Source organism: Carettochelys insculpta, chromosome 14 (genome assembly GCF_033958435.1).
Source record: "Carettochelys insculpta isolate YL-2023 chromosome 14, ASM3395843v1, whole genome shotgun sequence".
Classification (NCBI taxonomy): Eukaryota; Metazoa; Chordata; order Testudines; family Carettochelyidae; genus Carettochelys; species Carettochelys insculpta.
The window spans coordinates 2,061,613-2,085,397 of NC_134150.1; the positions used below are offsets into that span (position 1 = coordinate 2,061,613).

The window sequence follows — 23,785 nt, forward strand, 5'->3', positions numbered from 1 at the left end:
CAACAAGATCACACACAGTGCAAGCCCACACGTGTGCTCTCACCCACACACAAAGTCACACGTGTGACTCTTACACGCACAGCTCACCACACTTGCCACACAGGCTGAGTGCTAACACCACACAGGTCGCTCTCACACCTACCCTGATCTCGCACACTCACCTGGCACCCCCTCACACACTCACCTGGTACTCACCGCATACTCACCTCTAGCCCCCCTCGGCTCTTACACTGACTGCGGGGTTCACCAGGACACACGCCCCGCTCCCCCAGGCACTCAGTGCTCACAGCACACCCAGCGTGCACGTCCACCCCCAGGGCTCTCTTGCTCATGGCTCACACGAGGGCTTTGGATCCCTGGTGCATGCACACATTCTTGCACAAAAGGGCTTCTAGTGTGCCCCAAGAGGCAATGAACTCATTGCATTGGGACAGGGTCAAGCCAAGCCAGCCCCCGAGGTGTGCACTGTCCCCGCCCCAGGGCCCTGCCTCTCTGGGGTAGCGTTGGCAGGTGCTGCCCACCAAAGGCTGTCTGCAGGGCTAGCCAGCAAGAGCTCCCGGCACGCAGAGCTTGCATCTGATGACCCATTATCAGGGTTCAGAATTAACCGCCAAGTGGGGCAGTGCCGGGGGCCTCGTGCTTTGTGGGGGGTCCCTTATGCGTGGGGCCCCCCCAAAGCAAGGGGCCCCAGTTGGTTGCCCCTCCATCAGCAACATTTGCTAAACTATCTGTTTGGCCCTCTGGGGATGGGGGTGGAATGCCTATGGCAGCCTCTCCCCAGCTAACACCCCGGGGAGAGTAGTTTCCTGCTGTAAAGGCCTACCTGGCGTGTCCAGTGGCCTTCTGCTTATCTGTGTCTCATAGGCCCTCTACTGCTGGCAGTTCCTGGAGATTCTCCCACCAAAGCAGATTTGGTTGGCTGGTATTGTGAAACATACCATTCTCCTGCCAAGGGGCTCGCTGTGAAGCCAGCAGCAAGGGGCTGGCTGCCCAGCACACACCTACAGAGCCTTGCCCAAGGTCCCAGGTACTCTGCATGGGCCTGTGTTTTTTCTTTCAGGGGACAGCTTGTACGCCTGGGGCAATGACCCAGCACCAACCCAGACGCAGGCGCCACCTGCTTGGCACAGCACCGCTTGGCCAGGGCACGGGGCTGGTGGGTTCTGGCAGGATCAAGGCAGGAACTAGCTAGAAAACAGCCAGCACCCTGCCGGCCTCCCCTTGGGTCAGGAGATGGCTCTGGTTTTAACAGTCAGTGTGTGCTGCAGGGCGGGGAAGCGATATGCAGTGTCTCCTACACCCACCCCGACCTCCTCTGGGCAGTGAGGGCTTCGTAATGTGCCCAGACCTGGTGTGTACCTGGGAAAGTCAAACACTCTTCTGCAGAGGAGCGCTGGCCTTGGGCATGCAGGCTGGGGGAGGTGGGCCTGGCGGGTTGGAAAGGGCCTGGGAACCTGGTACTGTCTTCCGGGCTCTGCCACTGATTTGCTGCCTGACCTCAGCCAAGTCACTCAGCTTGCACATGCCTCAGTTCTCACGCCCGTGAAACAGGGATGCTGCTGCTGCCGCCGCTGCCAACCTTTGCCGAGTCCTTCAAGGTCTCCTGACAAAAGGCAGGGGACGCGTGGCTGTGCTGTGCTATTGGAGTACAGTTGGCAGCGACGCTGGGGCACTCACACTGTTTATAGGGCAGGGATTTTCCAGGGCTGGTGGGGGTCAGGTGGCCCGCCCCCCACGCGTGCGGGAGGGCAGTGCAGTACTGGCTGCTCTCTAGCCAGGGCCTCTCTGGATCCTTCCAGAACTGGAAAATAACCGACTACAGTTCCCCTGGCCCCGCAGAGCCATGCTCACGTGCTGCGCTTCCTCCGGGGCCTGGAATCCGTGTCATCGCACAGCAAGTGCAGCAGCTGGAGAGAGCCAAGGTTCTGCACTGGGAGCTCTGCAGACCTGAACTGGGCTGGCACCCAGAACCGCCACGTGAAACTGACGAGACACAGGAACGTGAAACTGACCAGCCTGGCAACCCTCCCAGCAGGCAGTCGGGTGAGGGAGGAGCCAGCTGCATTCTAGCAAACTGTGTCACCTTCTCTAAGGGCAGGTGTTCCTGGAACAGAGGAGCAGCTGCCTCTGGGAAAGCCGCGCCCATTTTCCTGACTTGCTGCTCCACGCTTAGCAATCCAGCCGCTGGCTTAGAATTCCAGCTGCCCAGGAGGGAGTCAATTGCCACCCCACTGATCAGCAGGGAGCCCACAGCCAGCAGTGTGGTGTATTGGGGGTGCACATCCACACATGCTGGGGTGCACATAACAAAATTTATTCCACCCTGGGTGGAAAAAATTAGCGGGAACAAGTGCTGTAATAATGAAATGCAGAGCTAGGACTGGACAGCAGGTGACCCTGTTCCCTTGGGTCAGATGTGAATCCTGGCGCCCCAGAACGAAGTGATTTTAAAATAAATGGTCCCTTCCGGTGTGATGCAGCCAGAGCTCTGTAACCTGGCGATTCCTATCTCGGCAGCGTTCCCCTTGAAAAGCCCTAACAGCGTCTTGGCTCCAGAGAAAACATCCCTTCCGTGCGGGCAGCTCCCCGCATCCTTCCAGCCAAGTGCCCCCTTCTCAGCCAGCTCTCGCTGGGTCCCTCGCTTCTAGGGAGAGGGGTCTGGGAGACTGCAGAAGCCAGGTTCATGAGGGATTTTCTGGGAGCAGGACCTTTCAGCGGGGGCCAGGAACATGGAGCCTCCAGGCTGTTGGCATGGCCGAAGCCAGCACTGGGATTTCATTTCACTCTCCCAGGCCTTGCAGTTGTGCAAAGACCTAAGGTTCTGTGCTGGGGCTAGTTAACTTCCTGCTCTGCACCACAGAACTTGGCCCTGGGCAGTGCTCAGGCCTGGCTTTTTAGCTCTCTGACTAAACAGCTGGAAAGTAATAAGGTGATAGGTGATCGGTCAAGCACAAACCGCGTCAAATGGGGCGGGGGGGGGGCGGAATCTGCTAGTTCTAGTGTAAATCAAAAGCCAGCGGAAATGTCGAGGACTGAGGGGTCTCGCCCAGTTTCTTACAGTCGGTGAAACTTTTTTTCCATTAGAACGTCTCTCCCTCCACCCCTGCAAATGTTGGTGGAAAAAAATCTGGTTTCAACAATAAACAACAACAACAAAAGGGAGGGAGCGAGAGAAAGAAAATCTGGTATTTTTCTAAAAGAAACAAACAGACCCAGCCCGAGTATCATCTCTCAAGTCCCTGCTATGTCATAGGGGCGTCTGTTTCCTCCCATTCTGAATTCTCCCTACCTTGTCCGCTTGCTTCTCCCATTAGTACACAGGCCAAGTCAGGTTTTAGGGGAGGGGGGTGTCTGACAAAAGGCTGAACCCCGCTAGCCCAGCATCCTCACGGCCTGATCAGTGCCAGCTGAGAGAATTTGCCAGACCACGGGAGGCGAAGGTTGTCTAGCACATTACCCTGGCTTACCCGGCTCTCTGAAGACATTTCATGGTAAATTCCAGCTGAACAACAGCCCAGATCACTGAGAGCCAGGACTGGTGGCTGGAAACAAACTTCCTGGGACCAGGGGGAAACTAGGCCCCACCCATGATAAGCAGTGGGCATCCTTCAGTCTGCACAGACTATGGATCGCGCCCTTTAAAGTTTCAATTGAGGACTTCATTTACAGCATCTATTGTCATCCGGCAAACAAAGTCCTGCTGGGTTAGGTACATTGCCGGATGACAGCGCCAGATTGCAGAGGTTCAACCTGTAGTTTCATTTACATCACGAATTGTTATGAGGAAAAAAGTGCCCAGAGAAGCGTGTTGTGTATGTGATGAGAGTTCACAGCCTGAGGGCCCAGGTGCACTGGGTGCCAGAGGAAAGCACAGTTAGGCAGCCCCTCAGCGAGCTGACTCCAGGTGCCCAGACAGAGCGCGTGGGAAGGGAAATCACTCGCCCAAGGTCACAAAGCAGGAAGAGCAGCCAGGTCTCCTGATGCCAAAGCAAAGCCCTCTTCCATCGGCTTTGGGATCTTTCCCTGCACACTGTACCCTTCCTCCGGCCAGGCCAGGCCAGGCCAGGCGCTCCATTGTACGGACAGGCGAGGGGTGCGGTCAGCATGCACTGCAACCGACTCATGCCCGCCACAGAATCACAGGGCTGGAAGGGACCTCAGGAGGTCACCTAGTCCAGCCCCCTGCGTCAAGCAGGATCAACCCCCACTAAGTCATCCCAGCCAGGACCTTGTCAAGTCGGCACTTAAAAACCTCAAGGGATGGAGAATCCACCACCTCTCTAGGCAACTCATTCCAGTGCTTCACCACCCGCCTGGTGAAGTAGTTTTTGCTAATATCTAACCTACACCTTTCCCTCTTCAACTTCTGACCATCACCCCTTGTTCTGCCATCTGACACTTGTTCTGCCACTGACAGTCTCACAGCAATACAACTTTGCGACCGGCTAGGGTGGAATGACTTGCCCAGGGTCACGCAGGCAGTCTGTGTCAGAGCCAAGACAACTCCAGATCTCCTGGGGCCCAGCCCTGTGCTTTGATCACTCAGTCCCTGTCACACAATCACTCCCACTGGCCCCGCCCATCTCACTCCCATAGCCCCTCACATATAGACACAGCTCTGTCAATCACACCCCCTCCTCCTCCCATACACACACAGCCTGTCAGTCACCCCCTTGCCCTTCACTCACACACACACACAAACCTCAGCCCTGCCAACACCCTGCCTGTCTCTTTCTCACTTACACACACGTGCTCACACCCAGCCTCCCCCTCACAAACACACGTTTTCAGCCTGCTTGTGTCTCTCTCTCTCTGGCACACACGTCACACTATTTCACAAACATGCCCATGTACACGCGCGCACACAGAGCCCTGGGTCATCCACATTCAGCTGGTTTTGTGTGTCTCTCTTGCACACGCACACAGAGCCCTGTCATGCTGTCTCTCTTACACACACCTATGCATGCATGCACAGAGCCGTGTCACACATCCTGCCTGTCCTGCTCTCTCACACATACTCAGCTGGTTTTGTGTGCGTCTCTCTTGCACACACACACAGGCCTGTCACACTCTCTCACGCGCGCGCACACACACAAAGCCGTGTCACACTCTCGCACACATGCACACACAAAGCCGTGTCACACCCGCTCACGCAGACACAACACTGTGTGTCTCTTGCACACACACAAAGCCCCGTGTCACACTCCCTCTCACACACACACAAAGCCCCGCGTCGCACTTGCACACACACACAAAGCCCCATGTCACACACCCTGCCTGTCCTGCTCTCTCTCACACACACCCTCAGCTGGTTTTGTGTGCGTCTCTCACACACACACAAAGGCCTGTCACACTTTCTCACGCACATGCACACGCACACACAAAGGCCTGTGTCACACGCTCTCAAGTACACACACAATACCGTGTCAGTCTCTCACGCACACACAAAGCCCTGCGTCACACTCTCTCTTGCACACACAAGAAGCCCCGCGTTGCGCTTGCACACACACAAAGCCCTGCGTCACACTCCATCTCGCGCACACACAAAGCCCTGCGTCACACTCCCTCTTGCACACACACAAAGCCCTGCGTCACACTCCCTGCCCCTCCCGCTCGCTCTCGCTCTCTCCCGCACCCCCCCAGCCGGTTTGGTCTCTCTCCCCCCGGCACACCCGCGCCCGCCCGTGTCACGCCCGGCTCCGCGCCGCCCCCTGCTGTCCCGGCCGCGGCGGGCGCTGGGCGGCGCTGGGGGCGGGTTCTTCTCCGGCCAGCCCGGCGCTGGCGGCCACTCGGCCGGGGGAGCGCGGGGGTGCGGAGCTGCCGCGCCGCGCCCGGCCCGGCCCGCGGGGCGATGCGCTGAGCCGAGCCGAGCCGAGCCGAGCCGGGCGGGAGCGCACCGCGGCGGGGGCCGCCCGGGGAAGATGAACTACCTGGTGAGTGCGCGGCGCGGGGCGCGTCCTTCCCCCACCCCAGCCGGGGCCCGGCCCGGCCCATCCCCGCTGCCTCCCGCCCGCGGGCCCCAGGCGAGGCCGAGGCCGAGGCCGAGGCCGCGGCGAGGGGCGCCCCTGGCCCGCTGCGCCCGCCCGGCCCCTCGCGACGTGGCACCCGCCCGCCCGCCGGGCTTTGTCCTTGGCAGGGGCCGGGGCCGGGGCCGCGCCGCGCCGCGTGTGATGAGCTGGCTGGGCCTCGGCCCGGGCGCGGCCGCGCTGCCGGGTCCGCCGGTGCCCGTTCCGCGGAGCAGCCCGGGGAGCCAGGAGGGGCGCGCCCGCGTGGGCCCGCTGGGTGCTGGCTGCCCCGGCCCGGTCCGGTCCGGTCCGGCCCAGCTCGGCGCGCTCCGCCCTGGGCGCTGGGGCAGTGGCGGGGCCGGGGTCAGCGGCAGCCCGGGAGCGCCTCGTTAATGAGTCACCCGGCGCTCAGCCCGCTCCAGGCCTGGCAAGGGGCGCGCGGTGCCCGGGCGCTGGCGGCCCAGGAGGTCCCGTGGGGCAGTGCCCGGCCGGGCGAGGCCTCGGGGGTGGCTGGACCTGGAGGCCGGTCCAGGAGCCGCTGGTGGCGCGTGGGAACCGGCGTCTCCTCTGGGGGCCAGGCCGGGCCATGGCTGTGGGTCTGAGCCCCCCACCCGCGCGGCGTGCAACAGCGGTGCTGCTCACCCCCACGGCGTCTCCCCTGGCCCGGCCACGGCCAGCCTGGGCCAGACCCGTGGCCCACCTGGCCACCGACCGTCTCTGGGGGGCATGCACGGAACGGGGCGGTGAGGGATGCCTGGGCGGTGGGGCTGCGGCCCTGAGCCCCCGGCTGACAGGTGGCAGCTCCAGGCAGCGGGCACGGCGAGGGAGGTGCTTAGCTTATCTGGGCCCTGTTCCCAGGAAGCCGGCTGCCCCAAGGCAGGGTGAGCGGGTGGCTGGGTGTGGGGCAGGAGGGGGAGGAGCTGCCGTTTGCGTGGCCCCAGGGCACCGCCACTGCTGCACACGGGACAATTGCTGGCATGAGGCCACTGGCAGGTCGTGGCGGGTTACCCTGCGCAACTGCCAGCCGGGCTGGCTTCCAGCCCCGGCTATGGCTCGTGGCGGGCCTTGCCGAGAAGGCAGCCAGCGTGCCTCGTCTGCTCCAGACGGGGCGAAGGAGGGTATGGGGGCTTGGAGCCCCAGCCGGGGACCTGGGAGAGCCAGGGGGTCAAGTTCCTGCTCTGCCACCGACTGCCTGGACAGCCACAGTCATGTCTCTTAGCTGCCCGGTGCCTTGGATTTGCTCTCTGGACGGTGAGAGTAATAGCGTGGCCCTGCCCCCCAAGTGCGTGGGGGGTGAGGGATGGGAGTGCTTAAGAGGCCCATGTGCCGGCCTTGAACCCTCTCCTGGTCGTGTACCTGTGTGGGTGGAGCAGAGCTGGGCTGAGACCTCTGGGTCACCTGGGCAGGGCAAGCTCCTTTGGTCCAGGGAGGGCTCAGCTGGTGTGTGGTGCAGGCCAGGAAACCCAGGCTGGTATGAGATGGGTCAGGGTGTACCCTGTGCTGGAGGCAGGCGGGGAAGAGACCCAGACGGTGACTGGGGCCTTCCCTGCTATGCACACTGCACTCCTGGGACACCGCTCCTTCCTTCGGGGCAGGGAGAGGGAGAGGAGGCACCTCGCAAGCCTCCTGGCATCTGGCCTCCACTGCAGCCTGCTTGTTACAGCTCAGTGGGGTGCCCCTACTTCTGGGTGGGAGCGCTCGCGCCTGTCCGGTCCCATCCCCCAGCGGGTCACACGCTGGTGGCGTCTGGGTGACCTGGGTGCGAAGGGGTGGAAGCTGCTTCACCTAAACAAGGGTCCTGCCCTGGGGCTGCAGTCTCTGAACAGAACCCAGGGCTCCTGGAGGGTTGAGCTCCAGGGGTGAATGTGCTGGTGGGTGGGAGCCCCACAGGCCAGGAATCCTCGTGCGAGCCCATTCGTGCCAGGACCCCCCATCCCGTCTCTGTGTTTGCTGCTGGGGGCGGGCTGAACAGTACCCGGGTAAGAAGCCCCCAGCAGGCCCGCCTCTCCTAAACTGCAGCAGTGAGGAGCAGAGATTCCAAGGGGTCCCCTAGCAGGAGCTGCTCAGGGCCGCCTCCTTGCCCCAGCATGCCCATGGTTGGCACCGTCTGGCCAGCCCGTGCCTTGTGCCACAGGCTCGCGCCCACCTAGCTGGCAGGGCAGGGCCTCTGTGCCGGATAGCTCCTTCCAGCTGGCATGCAGAGCTCTGCGGTCTTGCCTGGACAGGACAGAGCTGGCGTCAGCTGGGCACACCTGGGGTTGGCCGAGCTCAGTCTGCAGCGCTGGCTGGCTGGCGCTTTCCCACGGGGGGCCCAGCAGTGCCAGGGCTCAGCCTGGGTCGCGCAGGGGGCAGGTGTTCGTGTGTGGAGGGGAGGGGAACAGGGGAGTGTTTGATTGGAAGGACGATAAATCAGCAGCAGCTGCTGCTGGTTGGATGCGGAACGGGGTGGGCCAGGCCCGGAGGAGCACGTGGCTTGGCTGCAGTCAGCAGCACCCTGGGGCCCCCGGACACCAGCGCCTGAAGGCCGCAGGCCAGCTGCTTCTAGTCGTTGCTGCTCGAGCTGCACCCAGCCTGCGTCCCTGTGGGGCCCTGCTCGTGCACCCCGCTGGGGTCTATTGCTGCAGTGCAGGGCCTGGCTCTCCGCTGGGGCTCTGCCTCCCTCCGCTCGAGCCTGCAAACCCTGGGAGGTGCCCAGCACCTCAGCTGCTGCCCCTGCCATGGCACAGTAGCCCATTTACTCCTTCCTCCCTGCCTGGCAACCTCTGCTGGCTGCAGCGGATAAGGGGGCATCTCTGCAGCTTGGGGCCTGGGGAGGTTGGCAGAACAGTGGTCAGAGAGGCCCTTAGGTCAGCTGAGCCCCAAGCTGTGCACTGCTGTACGGGTCTGGAATCGGGCCCGTTCCACAACATGCCATAGGCCCTATACTGCTAGCAACTAGTGGAGAGTCTCTGGCAGCGTAAGCAGCAGAAGCAACTGATTTCTCTCCCCGCTGCGTTCTGGCAGCTGCGTAGGGGTGTTGTGATACCTGCCCCCATGGAGGTGGGGGCATTTCCTGTGGGTCCCTCCCCGCCAGCCTGGCAGCGTTCTCCTGGGAAGTCCCCCTGCCCAACAGCTGCTGTGTGCAGGGCCCATGGCTGCCTCCTGCTCGGGGGAAGGGAGGGCAGAGGTCCCATCTTACTCTCGTGAGGTAGGGAGCTGTCTGCCCAGCTCCGGCTGAGAGGGAGACACGGCTCTGAGTCCCAGCTCTGCCACTGACTCGCCTGTGCCCTTGGGTAAGTCTCCGAGTGTGTGTGTGTGGACGGACGCCGGGCCCCATCCCAGGGAGGGGTGTGGGACTGTGCGTGTTGGTGCCAGGGCGAAGGGCTCTGTAGTGTGTCTGTTAGAGCTGAGCTGCTGCCTCTGCCCACTGGGGGATCCCAGCGCCGTGTGTGCAGGGAACAGAAAACAGCTCCGTCGCCTCCCAGGGAAACAACCATCCCGAGTGCCCCCCAGCCCGTGAGCCTCCAAGCGCTGTGCCAAGGGGGGTGGGTGTAATCTCCGGGGAAACTGAGGCACTCAGCCGGGCAGCAGCTTGCTGAAGCTCTGCAAGCAGAGAACCCAGGTCTTCCGGGTCCCAGGTGCCCGCACTGCCCTCTAGGCCAGGCTGCGTCCCCCTTTCTTGGCTTTCCCCAGCTCACTGTGGTGTCTCGAGGGAAGGGTGCACCTGGCCCTGCCTGCTGCTGCCTCAGCTGGGCTGTGTCTGGGAGCTGGGGTTGGGCTGGGGAGTCGTAGCACCAGGGCTCAGCTTCTCCCAGGCCTGTACCGGGCCAGGAGTCAACGCGCCTCCCAGCAAGGAGGAAGGGGCGGGGGTTCCCTGCTGGGCTGCTGCGGCTCCTTTTGTGAGAGCTGCCAGCTGAGTCCCATGGCACAGGAACAGAGCGTCTAGCTTGGGCAGAGTCCGACCGGGCTTCCCACCTCTCTCCTCCAGCTGCCCGGGCCGCAGGGTCCCCACCAGCGGCCCCCCCCGTTGCTCGGTCGCTGGCCCTGCAGGAAGGGACCAGAGCACGCGGCCTCGGCTGGCCGGCGGGAGGTCAGGCTGCACAGGGCGGGCAGGAGGCGGTCGCGGCCTGTGAGCCGGCAGCTAAGGTCCAGGTCTTGGCCAGGTGCGGGTGAGCGGGCGCACGAGGGGCAGCGTTGTGCGACTGGGCCAGGCTGGCTCCGCACACAGCCGCTTCGTTCCACGCTCGGGGCTTTTCTCCGCGATTCTGGCCAGCCGCCTGTCGGCTCTGCCTGCTCCGGCCTGCCCAACCGCGGGCGCCCCCTGGGCACGCTCAGTGCCATCCGCCTGGCTCTCCGGGCACGGCCCTGCCCGGCACGCCCCAGCCCCTCCCCGCCGGCCTGCTGGAGGTGGACCTGCTGCCACTAGAGCCCCCACACAGCGCCCGGCTGGGGGCTGCCCAGGCCACATGTGAGTCTGAGCCCGCGATGTGCTGCGGTGCCCCCCAGCCGAGCACAGGCTTCCCCTGGGTCTGCCAAAGGGGGCAGAGGAGCTGCTGGGAGGCATAGACATGGCCGGTGCCCCCCAGATGCCCTGTGGGAATGGCCTCACTTGCTCCACTTGCCGGTGAGGAGCAGCCGCCCGCTGCCCTCCTTGTGCCCAGCGCTGGGGCGGCTGCCTGCCCAGCAGGTGAGGGGGGCCCTGGAGAATCGGGGTGTGAAGGACACACAGGTGGGCACCCAGCGAGGCCCCTGGGGGGCAGGGTGCCCGACGGGGCGCAGTTAGCGGGGGCGGAGGGGAGCCTGGCATGGAGGGGTCCGCGGGGTCAGTCTTCACCCGCCGGCAGCGCAAGAACAGGCATTGCTACGCAGGCAGCCAAGGAGAGCCTGCACCCACCTGGGCTCAGCCTGGCGCCCGCGAAGGGCCCTCACTCCATCCTGGCCTGGGCTTGGTGCCTTTCACGGGGCCGCTGAGGGACAAGCCCGTGGGGTGTGAGGTGCAGCCGGTGGGGAGGGCATGTGCATACACACGTCAGTGCCGGCGCTCGCTCGCGCCCCGTTCTCTTAGGGGGACCATCGCCGGGGCTGGTCGTGCCGGTCACCGCCGCCGCGGAGGGCAGGGGCATGCGATTGACTCTTCCGAGTCCGGGAACCCCAGCCAGCTCCAGGGGTTTGGCCGCAGGGCTGCATTCCAGAGGCTTTTCCAAGCGGCGGCTTTGCGGTGCCTGGCGGGGGCCTGCGGGGCGGGAGGTGGGTGCTGTGGCCATGGGGACGGGAGCAGAAGCAGCTCTGGGCGCCTGCAGGGGAGAGGATGGACGTCACCCCCGTGCGGGGCCTGGAAACTCTTCTGGGCTCCTGATCCCCTGGGGAACCGTTGTCTGGTGTGACCTCGGCCCAGCCGCTTTCCCTGGCCCTGCCTCAGTTTCCCCATCGGCTACATGGAGGTACCGACCCCTCCTCGGAGCCCTGTGGGGACTCGGTGACAGCTGGTGGTGCTTTGAGCTCACTGGAGGGCGTCTCCCCCATACCTCCCCCACCCGTCCTTGGCAGAGCATTGGCTGCTCCGGTTGTGCGCCCGGTTTGGGTCCCGTCTCTTTTTGCACCAGGCTGCTGCTGCTGGCGGGCACCCGGCTGGGTCCGGCAGTGGGCGGCGGCGGGGGAGCTGGCAAGGCACAGGATGGCCTCCCTGGTGAGTCCGTCTCATGCTGGGGCAGGGGGTGGAGGCGGCTCTTGCCAGCTCCCTGCACAGGCATCTCTCCAGTTCTCCGTCCTGTGCCTGCCGTGCCACAGAGCCCGCCTGCTGCGGGGTTTCCCAGCCGGCAGGGCTGGAGCTGAGTTACACCCCATCCCCATCCGGCGGCTCTTCGGAGCACACGCTTAGGAGAGGCTCCCGGCCGCTTGGTGGGTTTGGCGTGGCGCTGCAGGGAGCCCGGGGCAGAAGGTGCCCCTCAGGGATGGGCACTGGCCAGCTGGGCTCTCTGGAGGCCTGGCGGCCGTGATCTCAGCTGGCCCGAGCGGTGGGATTCCTCGGAGGGGGCCGGGGATGCTCTGTCAGTGCCTCTGGCTGGCTGCGTGGCCGCGCCACGGGGGCTCACCTGGGCCAGGTGGCAGCATTCTCCTGGGAAACGTCCCGTCCCGTCCCCCTGCCCTGCAGTGGCTGCGTGCGCGGGGAGGGAGCCAGAGGTCCCGTGTTACCCTCGCTGGCTGCTCTGCCACTGACGGACGCGTGGCGAGTCTCCAGCTCGCGTGTGGACCAGGCCTGGCCAACGCCAGCCTCCCGCCAGGCCCTCTCCGGAGGGTGGGGTGCAGGGGCAGAGGGCTCTGTTCTGTGCCTCACGGTGCCGTGGGCTGAGCGGGCCGGGTGGGCCCCTCCCCAGGCTGCCTCCTTGCACACCTCAGGGCCAGCCAGCACAAGCGGGGCCCCGTGCCCAGGGTGCTCCGGGTCTGGGGGACTCCCATACCCCAAGTGCTGCTCTCTCTCCCACCATCCCGGCTGCCCCTCCTTGGGGGCTGGGTGCTGCCGGGGGAGTGCTCGGCACGTGTACCGGCCGCCTGGCTGGGAGGTTCCCACGCCGCGTTGCTGGCCGGAATGGAGCCCCTGTGTCCGTGCAGTCTAGCCCTGGGTTATAGACGGGGAAACTGAGGCACGGTGTGGGCTGTGTCCTTCGGGCGCCCCCCACCCCCACCCCAGGGTGCGGCACAAGGCAAAGCAGCCACGGGCAGGTGGGGTCAGTCGTCAAGGGCTGTGTTCTGCCCTCAGGGGCCAATGTCCTGGAGTCAGCAGAATTGGGCCCTGACGCAGACAGTCCGTTGGGCCTGGCCGTCAGGATTCTGGCTGGGTGTTCCCCCCGGTGCCTCAGTTTCCCTGCGCGTAGCCTGGGCAGGACAGTCCCGACCCGGCTCTCGAGTGCCTTGTGTTTGGGGGTCCCCGGGGGTGGGGGCATGCTGCGTGCCGGGGGGTGGCTGGCTCGAGGCCAATGCGAGCGGTCAGCGTGGCGGCATTTGGCGAGCGCTGGGGGCACCGGAGCGGCTCGGCACCTCCTGCGCCCACCTGCCGTGTGCCCAAGGGGCAGGGCACTGGGAGTCGGGGTCGTTCCCGGGGCCGGGCCAGGCTCTGAGCACGTGCCGCTGCACAGCTGATGAGCCAGCAGGCCGGGAATTCTCCCTGGGCTGAGTCATGGTGCTGGCACTTCCTGTCTGGCGGGCAGGGGCAGGGGTAGGGGCAGGGGAGGGGAGGGGCGCAGGCACCTGGAATGGAAGCACAGGCCGGGGCTGGGGGAGGATGACGCCAGGGGCCCGGCCAGCTGCCGGGCAGCCCAGCCCCCTTCCCCGCAGCCGGCACAGGATGCGAGCTCTTCCGGGCAGGAAAGGAGGCGAAAGGCCGTATTAGGGAAGCCACCAGCCCGGCCCCCTCCTCGGAGCCAGGCTGCCCCTGCAGCCATTGCGGGGCTCAGCCACCCCAGCCTACAGGGCGCTGGGCTCGGGGCACGCAGCAGGGATCCCAGCCCCTCAGTCCGCCAGCTCCGGCACTGCCTGCGCCCACATGGGCATGGGGCCTGTGAGTCGCCCCAGGCTGGCCGTGGCACCTGGGGGTCGGGGCAGGATCAGGCCCACTCGGGAGCCCTGCTGTGCTGGGGGGAGGCCACTGGCCTCAGCTGGGCCCCCAGCAGCTGCCCACCTGGGACCCTCCCACCCCCACCTGGGGGCTTCCAGCAGGGGGACAGGCAGAGGAATGGCCAATCCTGCGGGACTCCTGGGGCCAGCGGCTGGTCCCTGGTGCCTGGCCTGGCTCAGCCCCACAGCCCTTTCTGCTGGGGAACCCCATGATTCCAGGCCTAGTCCTCCCCGCAGCTCTGCCGGTCCCCTCAACCCACATCACCCAGCTTCCAGCTCTGGGCTTCCCCCAACAGTTCTACTGCCCCCCCACTGCTGACCCCCATCACCTGCTCCCCCCATGGTTCTGCCTGGCCCTGCAGCCGACCCCCATCTCCTGCTCCCCCCATGGATCTGCCTGGCCCCCCCTACCAACCGCCATCACTCTGCTCCCCCCATGGTTCTGCCTAGACCCGCTGCCGACCCCCATCACCTGCTCCCCCCGTGGATCTGCCTGGCCCCACTGCTGACCCCCATCACCCAGCTTCCAGCCCTGGGCTACCCCCCCATAGCTCTGCCATACACCCCCTCGCCCCATGGCTCTGCCAGTGTCTCTGGCCCCAACCCACAAGCTGCCTTGGGAAGCCAGTGTGGCCAACTCAGCCTGGGGCCCGCAGGCATCAGATGGGCTCGGAGTCTCTGCTAGCCCAGCCCTGGACTGCCAGCTCCCCCCAGCCATGGGGTCTGCCCCTTGGTGCAGCCTGCGTGGGAACTGCCCCTTTCTGGACATGCCCTATGCTGAGCCAGGCGGCTGGCCCTGGCCCTGGCCGCGTCTGAGCTGGTCAGGCCATTCGGGGGCACCCTGCAAGGTCGGCCTGGGCGGGATGGCTGGCCAGGAAGCCGGGCACCTGGCTGCGGTGTGGCCGGGGTGGCTCAGCCCCAGGCGATGTCTCCCCAGGAACAGGGTGACTGTGCAGCTGGGCGCCGGGGCCCTGGGCCAGGCCGGGCTCTCTGGAAGTGGGATGGATGTGTCACAGACCGGGGAGCAGGGGGGTGGTGCTGTCAGGCCCCCAACGTGGGAGGGAGCAGGACATTGCCGGCCTGGCATGGGCGCTCCCTGTGCCTGGGGCCTGCTCAGGGCACCGCTAGCCCCATGGGGACCCTGCCCGGGGGCAGCCAGATGCCCCCTAGCCCACGCCCGGCCAGGTGCCTGTCTCTCCCAGAGCTGTTCTCTCCAGCCGCGGCTGCCGTCAGCCCATCAGAGCAGCCAGACTGGCTCTGGCCAAGGGTCCTTCTCGCCCAGTCTCCTGTCGGCCCACCGCGGCCAAGGCCAGGTGCCCCAGGGCCAGTGAACCGAGCTGGGAATCGACTGATTACCTGCCACACACACACACACACCCCCGTCTCTGGCAGAGGCCAGGGATGCCCTTCCCACCCAGCCTGGCTAACAGCCACCGACGGACCGAACCTCCGTGGATGTAGCTGGCTCTCAGGCCTGGTCTTCCCAACACCCTGTGGCAGGGAGTTCCGCAGGCTGAGCGTGCACTGGGTGAGATGGGGGGCTGGATAGCTCAGCGGTTAGAGCGTTGGCCTTGTAAACTTTGGGCTGAGAGCCTTGAGGGGCCTGTCAAGGGTCTGAGGCAGGTTAGATTAAAAAGAATCTCTCGGGGATGGTGCTAGGCCCTGCCCTGAGGACAGGGGACTTATTTGCTGCCCTCTCGAGGTCCTGTCCAGCTCTGTGGGAGATGTACGCCTCCTCACTTCAGAGGAGAACTTCCTTCGGTTGGTTTTAAACCTGCTGCCCGGCCGTTTTGTTGGGTGTCCCCGAGTTCTCACCTCATGGCAACAAGTAACTAACGTCCCCTTACTCGCTTTCTCCGCACTCCACCATAAACCTGCATCCATCCCTCTTCTGTAAGCGAAAGGTTCTGGTCTGTTTACTCTCTGCACGCAGCCCCGTCCTGAGCCCAACCCTTTCCCAAGGCTGAGATCTCTTGGAGCTGAGGCGACCGCGTCTGTGCGCAGCATCCCAGTTGTGGGCCGGCCAGGGATTTGTAGAGCGGCCATAAACAATCCCCCGTCTGATTCTCCACCCCTTTCCTCATCAGTCCCAGCGCTGTGGTGGCTTTTCTGCTGGCTGCGGCGCATGGCGTGGAGGTTTGCAGAGAACTCCACAGCGCCTCCCAGATCTCTCTCTCGAGTGGGTCATAATCAGTTAGGCCCCGTCACGTTGTACGGTTTTTCCCGTGTGCATTGCCGTGCCGTCACAGTCCCACCTGACTCCAGGAGCTGGTGCCGTAAGGGACACCCCAAAGACGGGGACCCTGGGGTGAGCCCGCACAAGCAGGCCACAGGGGCCGGTTGCCCTCTTCAGACCCGTTCCCCGGGTCCCCTTTGGTACAGTGGCAGCCCCGCCGGCTCCGAGCCAGCCTGGAAGGGAGGGGAGCCCTGTGAAGGTCTCCGAGCTCCAGTTTTACGCTGCGTGTCTCGTGGGGGATCTGAGCTGGCAGGGCTGGGGTGAGGGAGGATACGGCGCCTGAGTTGAGTGTCCTGGAACCTGCAGGCGGCTTCAGGTGCCCGGCTCCGGTTCCCTTCAACGGGACCTGGGCAGGGTTCCTTGGGAGCCGAGCCCAGGAGAGACTGGGGCTGCCCAGCTGGTTAGCAGAGCGCATGTGTGTCTGTCGCACGTGTCTCGGGGCACCTAGCAAAATTTATTCCGCCCCAGGATGGAGAAAACGACGGGGAGCGTTGGAGTTCGGGGGCTGAACCTCCTCTGTAGTTTAAGCTGTCAGGGCCCTGTTAAGGGGCGGGCTGGAGGCCTTACCTGTCTCCCAGCTTGTGCCTGGTGCGCATGCCTGTCTCCCTGCTGCCAGGACAGGGTGGGCCAGGCATGCAGACAGGGTTGTGTTTACTGGTGGTGCACAGCCCCATCCTGCTTGGTGCACATGGAAAAATTATAGCGCACAAGGCTTAGAAACTTAGAGGCACCCTTGCAGCCCTTTGGCCAACCAGAGGGCTCTGTAGCTACCGCTCGGGGCGGGACGCCCAGGGAGCTGCCAGGCAGCGAGGGCGACCTCATTGCAGGCCAGGGCAGCGCGGAGCTGGGATTCACCCCCTCCCTCTGCCCCCGCAGAACGTGCTGGCCAAGGCGCTGTATGACAACGTCTCCGAGTCCCCGGACGAGCTCTCCTTCCGCAAGGGCGACATCATGACGGTGCTGGAGCGCAACACGCAGGGCCTGGAGGGCTGGTGGCTCTGCTCGCTGCACGGCCGGCAGGGCATCGTGCCGGGCAACCGACTCAGGATCCTGGTGGGCATGTACGACAAGAAGCAGCCGACGGGGCCTGGCCAGGGGCCGCCGCCCCCCCAGCCCTCGCTGCCCACCCACATGTCCCCCGCTGCCCGCCCGCCCGGGGATGGCGTCTACCTGAGCCCCACCCTCTACCCGGGCGCTGCCTTCCCCTCGCCACCTGCCAAGCAGCAGCCGCCGCCCCCCCACGCCGGCCAGGAGATCTACCAGGTGCCCCCTTCGCTGAGCCTTGCCCCGGAGCTCTCCGCCAGCCCCCCCCAGGAGATCTACCAGGTGCCGCCCTCCATGAGCCAGCCCCAGGACATCTACCAGGTGCCGCCCTCCCTGGATGGGAGGAGCTGGGAAGGGCCGAAGCCCCAGGCGAAGGTAGGGCGCGAGGTGGGTGTGATGGTTGGGGTGCGGGGTGGAGAGTGGGGGGGTGATCCCCCCCACTGGGGGCTCGCGGCTGGGGAAGGGGCCAGCGCGCCGCAGGGCTCCTGCGGTAACAGCGTCAGAGCGGAGCCGGGCTGGACACCGGGCCCCTCCCCTGGGCGTCTGGGCTCCGCGTCTCTGTGCCCGGGAGGGTGGGGGAGCGTGAGCATTAGCCCCCTGCCACTCCCCTGCCTCGGGGGATGGGCACACCCCTGTGCCAGTGCAGGGCCGGGCACTGCCCCAGAGCCCTGGGAGCGGCCCGGTGAGGCATTGGCTGTGGGTGGGTACCATGTGACGCAGGGGCCTGGCATGGGCTGGGCCGGGCTGTGAGCGCAGCTGGCAGCCCCCCGGGCAGCACCGCCGGATGTTAGCGCTGGGCGGCGAGGGAGGGGCTGCGGCGTGGGGCACAGGGAGATGCTCTCAGGCCGCCCAACTTCATGAGACTCGCTAACGAGCAGGCAGGGCCACGCACCCCCAGGGCCCCGCTCTGCCCACAGTGACCCCAGCACCCGTTACGGCGGGTGCCCTGCAGCGGGGCTGGCTCGCGCCCCCGGCGCCCTGGGGGCCAGTTTCCTGAACGGTCCGTGCCTGAGGGTCCGGTGAGCACGGAGACGCCTGGGCCGGGTACCAGCCAGGAGAGCTGCCTCCTGTGGCCCCCGGGCTTTCACACAAAGGCGGCAGCCCCTTCCCCCATCCTGGGCTCCCGCCCTGCTCACCTCGCCCTGTGCTCTCCTGCAGGTGGTGGTGCCCACGCGGGTGGGGCAGACCTACATCTACGACTTGCCCAAAGGCGAGCGGGCCGAGTACGACGTCCCCCGGCACCTGCTCTCCTCCGGGCCCCAGGAGATCTACGACGTGCCCCCCGTCCGGGGCGGGCTCGCCGGCCAGTTCAGCCAGGAGGTGAGCCCTGCGCCGGCCGGCGGGCTGAGACCTGTGCGGGTGCACGCCCCGGTGTGGCTGGTGCAGCTGGGTAGCTGCTGCTCCTCCTCCCACCCGTGCTCTCCACCTGGGCCTGCTGAGGGGGCGGAGCATCTTCGGGGACGGCCCACCTGGGCCTGGGGGGGCGGAGCATCCTCGGGGACGGCCCACCTGGCCTGAGGGGCGGGGCTTCCACAGGCTACTCTGGCGCTATCCTCTCTCTGGCCCAGGGGCAGTGTCTGACGGTCAAACAAGGGGCCCGGACCATTTGGGGAAGGGGGTCGAGCAGCCTGTGGGGCTCCCTCCCCCAGGCCGTGGCCGTGGCTGGGGCTGTCGGGGGAGAGCTCAGAGCTTGGTGCTGGCCCAGGCAGACGGAGCCCCTGCGGGAGGAGAGCAAGGCAGGCGTGGCTGTCCCTGCAGCTCTCCGCTGGGGGGCAGTGACGGGAGCGGCCAGCCCTGCGGCCGCTGCAGGAGCTGAGGCCATCGCTCGCTGCACCCACAGGTCTACGACACCCCCCCAATGGCAGTGAAGGGCCCCACCAGCCGTGAGCCTGGCCAGGAGATCTACGACGTGCCGCCCAGCGTGGAGAAGGGCCTGCCTCCGGCTCCCCAGACTGTGAGCACCGGGGAGGGGAGTAGCAATCCCTTTGCCTGCCCCAGGGCTGCACTGGCAGCTGGGCTATAGCAGGCAGGCGGGGCTCATGGGTCAGGCTCGGGGGTGGGGTGAGGTGGGGCACATGGGCAGGGCGGGGCCAAGCAGGGCTTGGTGGGCGGGGCTTGGTGGGTGGGGTGGGGCAGGGCTGGGCCGGGTGGGGCACATGGGCAGGGCGTGGCCAGCAGGGTCGTGGGCGGGGCCAGGTGCTCACAGGGGCTGTCCCCCCGGCAGGTGTACGACGTCCCCCCCTCCGTGAGCAAGGACGTCCCAGACGGCCCCCCCTGCGAGGAGACCTACGACGTGCCGCCCGCCTTCGCCAAGCCCAAGGGGCTGGAGCCAGCCCTGCCCGAGGACGTGTACGATGTGCCGCCGGCGCCGGCTGGGAAGGCCACCCCCGAGGCCCCCTGCCTGCGGGAGCTCTACGACGTGCCGCCCGGCCTGCGGGCACCGCTGCTGTACGACGTGCCCCGGGAGCTGCAGGCCGGCAGCCTGGAGGCCGAGGGCGAGTCTGTCTACGACGTGCCGCCCCAGGTGGACCGGGAGGCCAAGGCGGGCAGCGCCAAGCGGCTCTCTGCCTCCAGCACGGGCAGCGCCCGCAGCAACGTCTCCACTTCCTCCCTGGAGCTGGGGCCAGCCAAGGAGGTGCCCAAGGAGCTGGGCCTGGACCTGGACGCGGCCATGGAGCTGCTGGCCCGGCTGCAGCACCACGTCAGCAGCTCCGTCTCCTGCCTGCTGGCCCTCATTGGCACCAGCTGGCGCAGCCCGGAGCAGCGGGAGCTGCAGGGGCCTGGCCTGCGGGCGGCGGCCGAGGACGTGCAGACGGCCCTGCGGGACCTGCTGGAGTTCGCCCGCGGGGCGGTGGGCAACGCGGCCCAGGCCTCCGACCGCGCCCTGCACGCCAAGCTCAGCAAGCAGCTGCAGAAGATGGAGGAGCTGGCCCAGGCCTTGCTGCGGCACAGCCAGGCGCTGGACGGCTGCGGCTGGGCGGCCGACGAGCTGGACCGCCTGGCCATGCACTCGCGGGGCATCCCCGACGATGCCAAGCAGCTGGCCTCCTTCCTGCACGGCAACGCCTCCCTGCTCTTCCGGCGTGGCAAGGCGGCGGCGGCGGCAGACGGCCCCGAGGCCGGGCATCTCCCGCCGGCACCTGCCGAGAAGGCCAGCAGCATCCAGTCACGGCCCCTGCCCTCCCCGCCCAAGTTCCTGGCGCAGGAGTCGCCCGAGGGGCCGTATGAAAGCAGCGAGGCCGGCTGGCTGGAGGACTACGACTACGTACACCTGCAGGTGGGCAGCGGCGGGAGCCCCCCGACCGAGCCCCCCACAGGAGCTCCAGCTGGCACTGGGCCCCAGGAGGCCGTGGGGGTGGGGACCAGCGCCTGCTGCCTGCCACCGAGCCGGGACCTTTGCTTTCTGCCCTGCCCTGCGGTGCCGCGGGGGGCCGGACCAGGCTGGCCCAGCTGCTGGGCACCGTGACAGCGGTCGGGTCTCCTCGCCCCTTTGCCAGCCCCCTCGCTCCTTGGGTAGCCCCCAGGAGCCAACGCGCTGGGCTCTGCTTCCTCTGCAGCAGCCGGCCCGGGGCCATGTGCTCACAGCCCCCGCGCGGTGCCGGCTCCAGGGGGACCTCTCCCCCCGGCCCCCACCGGGACCCCTCGCCTGAGTCGTGTGGTCCAACCCCTGGGCCGGGCCAGGCTGCGTGTGCCAGGTGGGACCCTGCGTGGCCAGCCACGGGCCTGCAGCACCACCGCCTGGCTGCCTGCAGCACTGCACCTCGGGCTGTGGCACTGCCCCTCCCGCCGGCTGGGTCCCGGGCACGGCCGCGATCTGGCCCGTCTCGAGGGCCCCCAGTGCTGTTCGGGGAGGGGGCTGGGCTGCCGGCCCCCACGTCACCGCGGGGCCCTGGCTGGGGAAAGGCAGCGCCTTCTGCCCCCGGTGAGCAGCTGGCATCTGCCCGGCCAAACCCAGAGAGCCGCTGTCCCTGCAGCCCCTGCGCGTGCCGGGAGGGGAAGGGCCAGGCGCCGGGACGTGCCCCGTTCGTTGCCGGGCTCTGCGCAGGGGAGGGCGACCGCGGTGCTCTGCCCGGGGACCAACCCCCAGCGAGCCGGGATGCAGGGAGCCCGTTACTCATCCCCGGCCGCTCTTCTTCCAGGGCAAGGAGGAGTTTGAGAAAACCCAGAAGGAGCTGTTGGAAAAAGGCAACATCATGCGGCAGGTCAAGGGGCAGCTGGAGCAGCAGCAGGTACGGGGCCGGGCAGGGCGTGGCTGGCCCGGGGGGCGGAGGCTGGGACGTGCCCCCTGCGGTGGGTGAGGTGTCCTTTGGGTGGCCATCCCCGGGGAGGACGCGGTTGTCTGCCCAGGCCCCCACATCCCCGTGCGGCCGTGCTGTGCCCGTCTCAGGTGGTCCCTGGCTCGCCCTGCTCCCGCACGCACCCTCCGGACTTTGGGGGACTCTCCTGATGGCTGGGCTGGCCAGAGGGGCTGCGGCTGCCCCAGTGCCACAGGCTGGGGAACCCCAGTGCTGACCAGTAACAGAGTCCGGCCGGGGGATGCTGTCAGCTGCAGCCCACGCGGCGGCGGGTCCCCGCTCTGCCCCCCGAGAGCCGCAAAGGTTCCGCCATTGGCTGTTGGATCAATGGCTGTGAGCAATTCAGGGGCTGGATTCGACGCTGGCTCCAACCTCGTGGCCGGGCCAGCCTGCAGCGCCCACAGGCCAGGCTCCAGCTCCTCCCCCAGGGCTGTGCTGTTATCTGGGCCCCGCTGGTGACTGCGGCCCCTGTAAGCTGAGTGCTGGGGCAGCCGTCCAGGAGAGATTCCGGCACCGCCCAGCTGATTAGCAGAGCGCCCCCAGCCGGCAGCCTGTGGTCCTGTGGGTGGTGCACATCCCTGCAGGCCTTGGTGCACAAAGTAAAATTTATTCCACCCGTGCATGGAAAAAAGTTTGCGGGCGCCCTGAGTGGTGCCCAGAGCTGGGGCTCTGAGCGCGCCTGATGGAGTGAGTGGGGCAGGGAACGACGCCCCACCGCAGGCAGCAGAGCCAGGCCCCAGGGAAACGCGCTCATGTCCTGGCCCTGCCTGGCCCCCACCCTCCCACCCCACGGAGCCCTCACACTCCTGCCTGGCTCCCGCCTGCCCTCCTGTCCCTCCCACTCCCCCCACCCACCTAACGAGCCCTCCGCTTTCCTGCAGCTGAAGCAGTTTGAGCGGCTGGAGCAGGAGGTGACGCGCCCCATCGACAACGACCTCTCCAGCTGGACGCCGCCTCTGCCCTTCTCCCAGGTGCGGGGGGGCAGTGCCCTGTGCCCCTCCGACCGCCAGCTGCTGCTCTTCTACCTGGAGCAGTGCGAGGCCAACCTGACCACGCTGACCAACGCCGTGGACGCCCTCTTCGCCGCCGTGGGCACCAACCAGCCGCCCAAGATCTTCGTGGCCCACAGCAAGTTCGTCATCTTGAGCGCCCACAAGCTGGTCTTCATCGGGGACACCCTCGCGCGCCAGGCCCGGGCCCAGGACGTGCGCCACAAGGTGACCCACTACAGCAACCTGCTGTGCGCCCTGCTCAAGGAGATCGTGGTGAGCACCAAGGCGGCCGCCCTGCACTACCCCTCCCCAGCCGCCGCCCGGGACATGGTGGAGCGGGTGCGGGACCTGGCCAGCAGCACGCAGCAGTTCCGCCTGGTGCTGGGCCAGCTGGTGGCCATGTGACCTCCTGCAGCCCCCGCCCCGCGTGGGACGCCTCCCTCCGTCGCTGCTGCAGCTGGACGTGTAAATATCTCCAGGGACTCCCCGCTCGTTGGCACGGCGCCGGGGGGTGGCCCGCGTGCCCCCAACGGAGCCATGGAGGCAAACCCCTCGACCACGCTGGGTTCGGCCCGGGGGCGAGACTTAAAAGAACTCGAGTCGGAAGGATGCAATGGGAGCGACGGAAGGGAAGGCCGGGCCTGTCGGCTGCCGGGCCAGGCTGGGATTTCTGTTGGCGTTGAGGCTACTTAAGGAGCGCTCTCCCTTCTCGGTGGCAGCCCTTTAACTGGGCCCACCCAATCAATGGGAGGGTCTGGGAAACTGACCAAGCCCACTGGGGGGGTCCGGGAAACTGCCTGAGCTCAATCTATAAAGTGCAGTCAGATTTTGGAGCAGTGTCTGCGTCCGTGCCTGGCCTGACCGCATCCTCTGTCTGAGCGACCGGCAGCGCCTGGGGCTGGCGGGATGCAGGCAGGCTGGTGTGCCTCACCACGGCACGGGGCGGGGGGGTGGTTCTCTTGAGACCAGCGGGAGCAGAAACGGGAACGAAATTGGTGCCTCGAAACGTGCAGGTTCTCGGAGCTCTGGAGTAACCTGCCGGCCAAGCTGGGTGCTGGCAGCTGGAAGGGTTACCTAGAACCCCTCTGCCTTGTGGTGGCATCTGGCGTGTGTGTGTTGGCCACAGTCCGGTGGAGATGGGAGTCCTCCTTGTGGAGGGAACTCGTCTGTCCCGGCAGGAGTTGCAAGGCAGAGGCGAATACCTGGCTGCTGGTGCTGCTGTCTCTGGGGTTCCCAGTGTCACAATGGGCCCTAATCGTGCAGCTGTGAGGTGCCAGCCAGTGCTGGTCTGCCAGAGCTGCTGCTGAGGCTCTAAGGGCTCACTGAATCTGCTCCTGCCCCAGTGAGGGAGAGCTGTGTTCCACTCGCCTGTAGGATCAGCCCACTGAGGGGTGGCGTTCCTGTGCGCCGGTAACCAGCTGCTGGGTTCCACCCCAGAGGTGGTTGCTGCGTAGAACTTGCCAAAGGCTTGTGGGCAGGCAGGGTGTGTAAATCTCAGCTCATCCCTGGCCCCGGTGCTCAGCCCTGGCCATGGGTTTGTCAGCTGTCTCCCTGCACCCTGGCACTTCCCCTGGGTTTCTCCCCACCTGGTCCCATCACCCCTGGGGGTGTCGCTGTGGCCTG

At 66.4% G+C, this 23,785-nt stretch overlaps 1 protein-coding gene across 1 annotated transcript; it reads left to right on the forward strand.

The window, feature by feature from the left end:
* The first annotated feature begins 5,678 nt into the window (after positions 1 to 5,678).
* Positions 5,679 to 22,993, forward strand: BCAR1 (BCAR1 scaffold protein, Cas family member). Its single transcript, XM_075008906.1, has 7 exons — positions 5,679 to 5,933; positions 16,708 to 17,250; positions 18,034 to 18,195; positions 18,716 to 18,829; positions 19,100 to 20,152; positions 21,015 to 21,104; positions 22,052 to 22,993. Exons 1-7 carry the CDS (start codon positions 5,922 to 5,924, stop codon positions 22,565 to 22,567), a joined length of 2,490 nt encoding a protein of 829 aa, XP_074865007.1. The 5' UTR covers positions 5,679 to 5,921; the 3' UTR covers positions 22,568 to 22,993.
* The last annotated feature ends 792 nt before the right edge of the window (positions 22,994 to 23,785 follow it).

What these genes read in the sequence shown, in the direction of transcription:
- BCAR1 (XM_075008906.1), top strand. An exon ending in CCGGCCAGTTCAGCCAGGAG is followed by an intron (nt 18,196 to 18,715) that starts GTGAGCCCTGCG and finishes CTGCACCCACAG; the next exon opens with GTCTACGACACCCCCCCAAT. An exon ending in TGCCTCCGGCTCCCCAGACT is followed by an intron (nt 18,830 to 19,099) that starts GTGAGCACCGGG and finishes TCCCCCCGGCAG; the next exon opens with GTGTACGACGTCCCCCCCTC.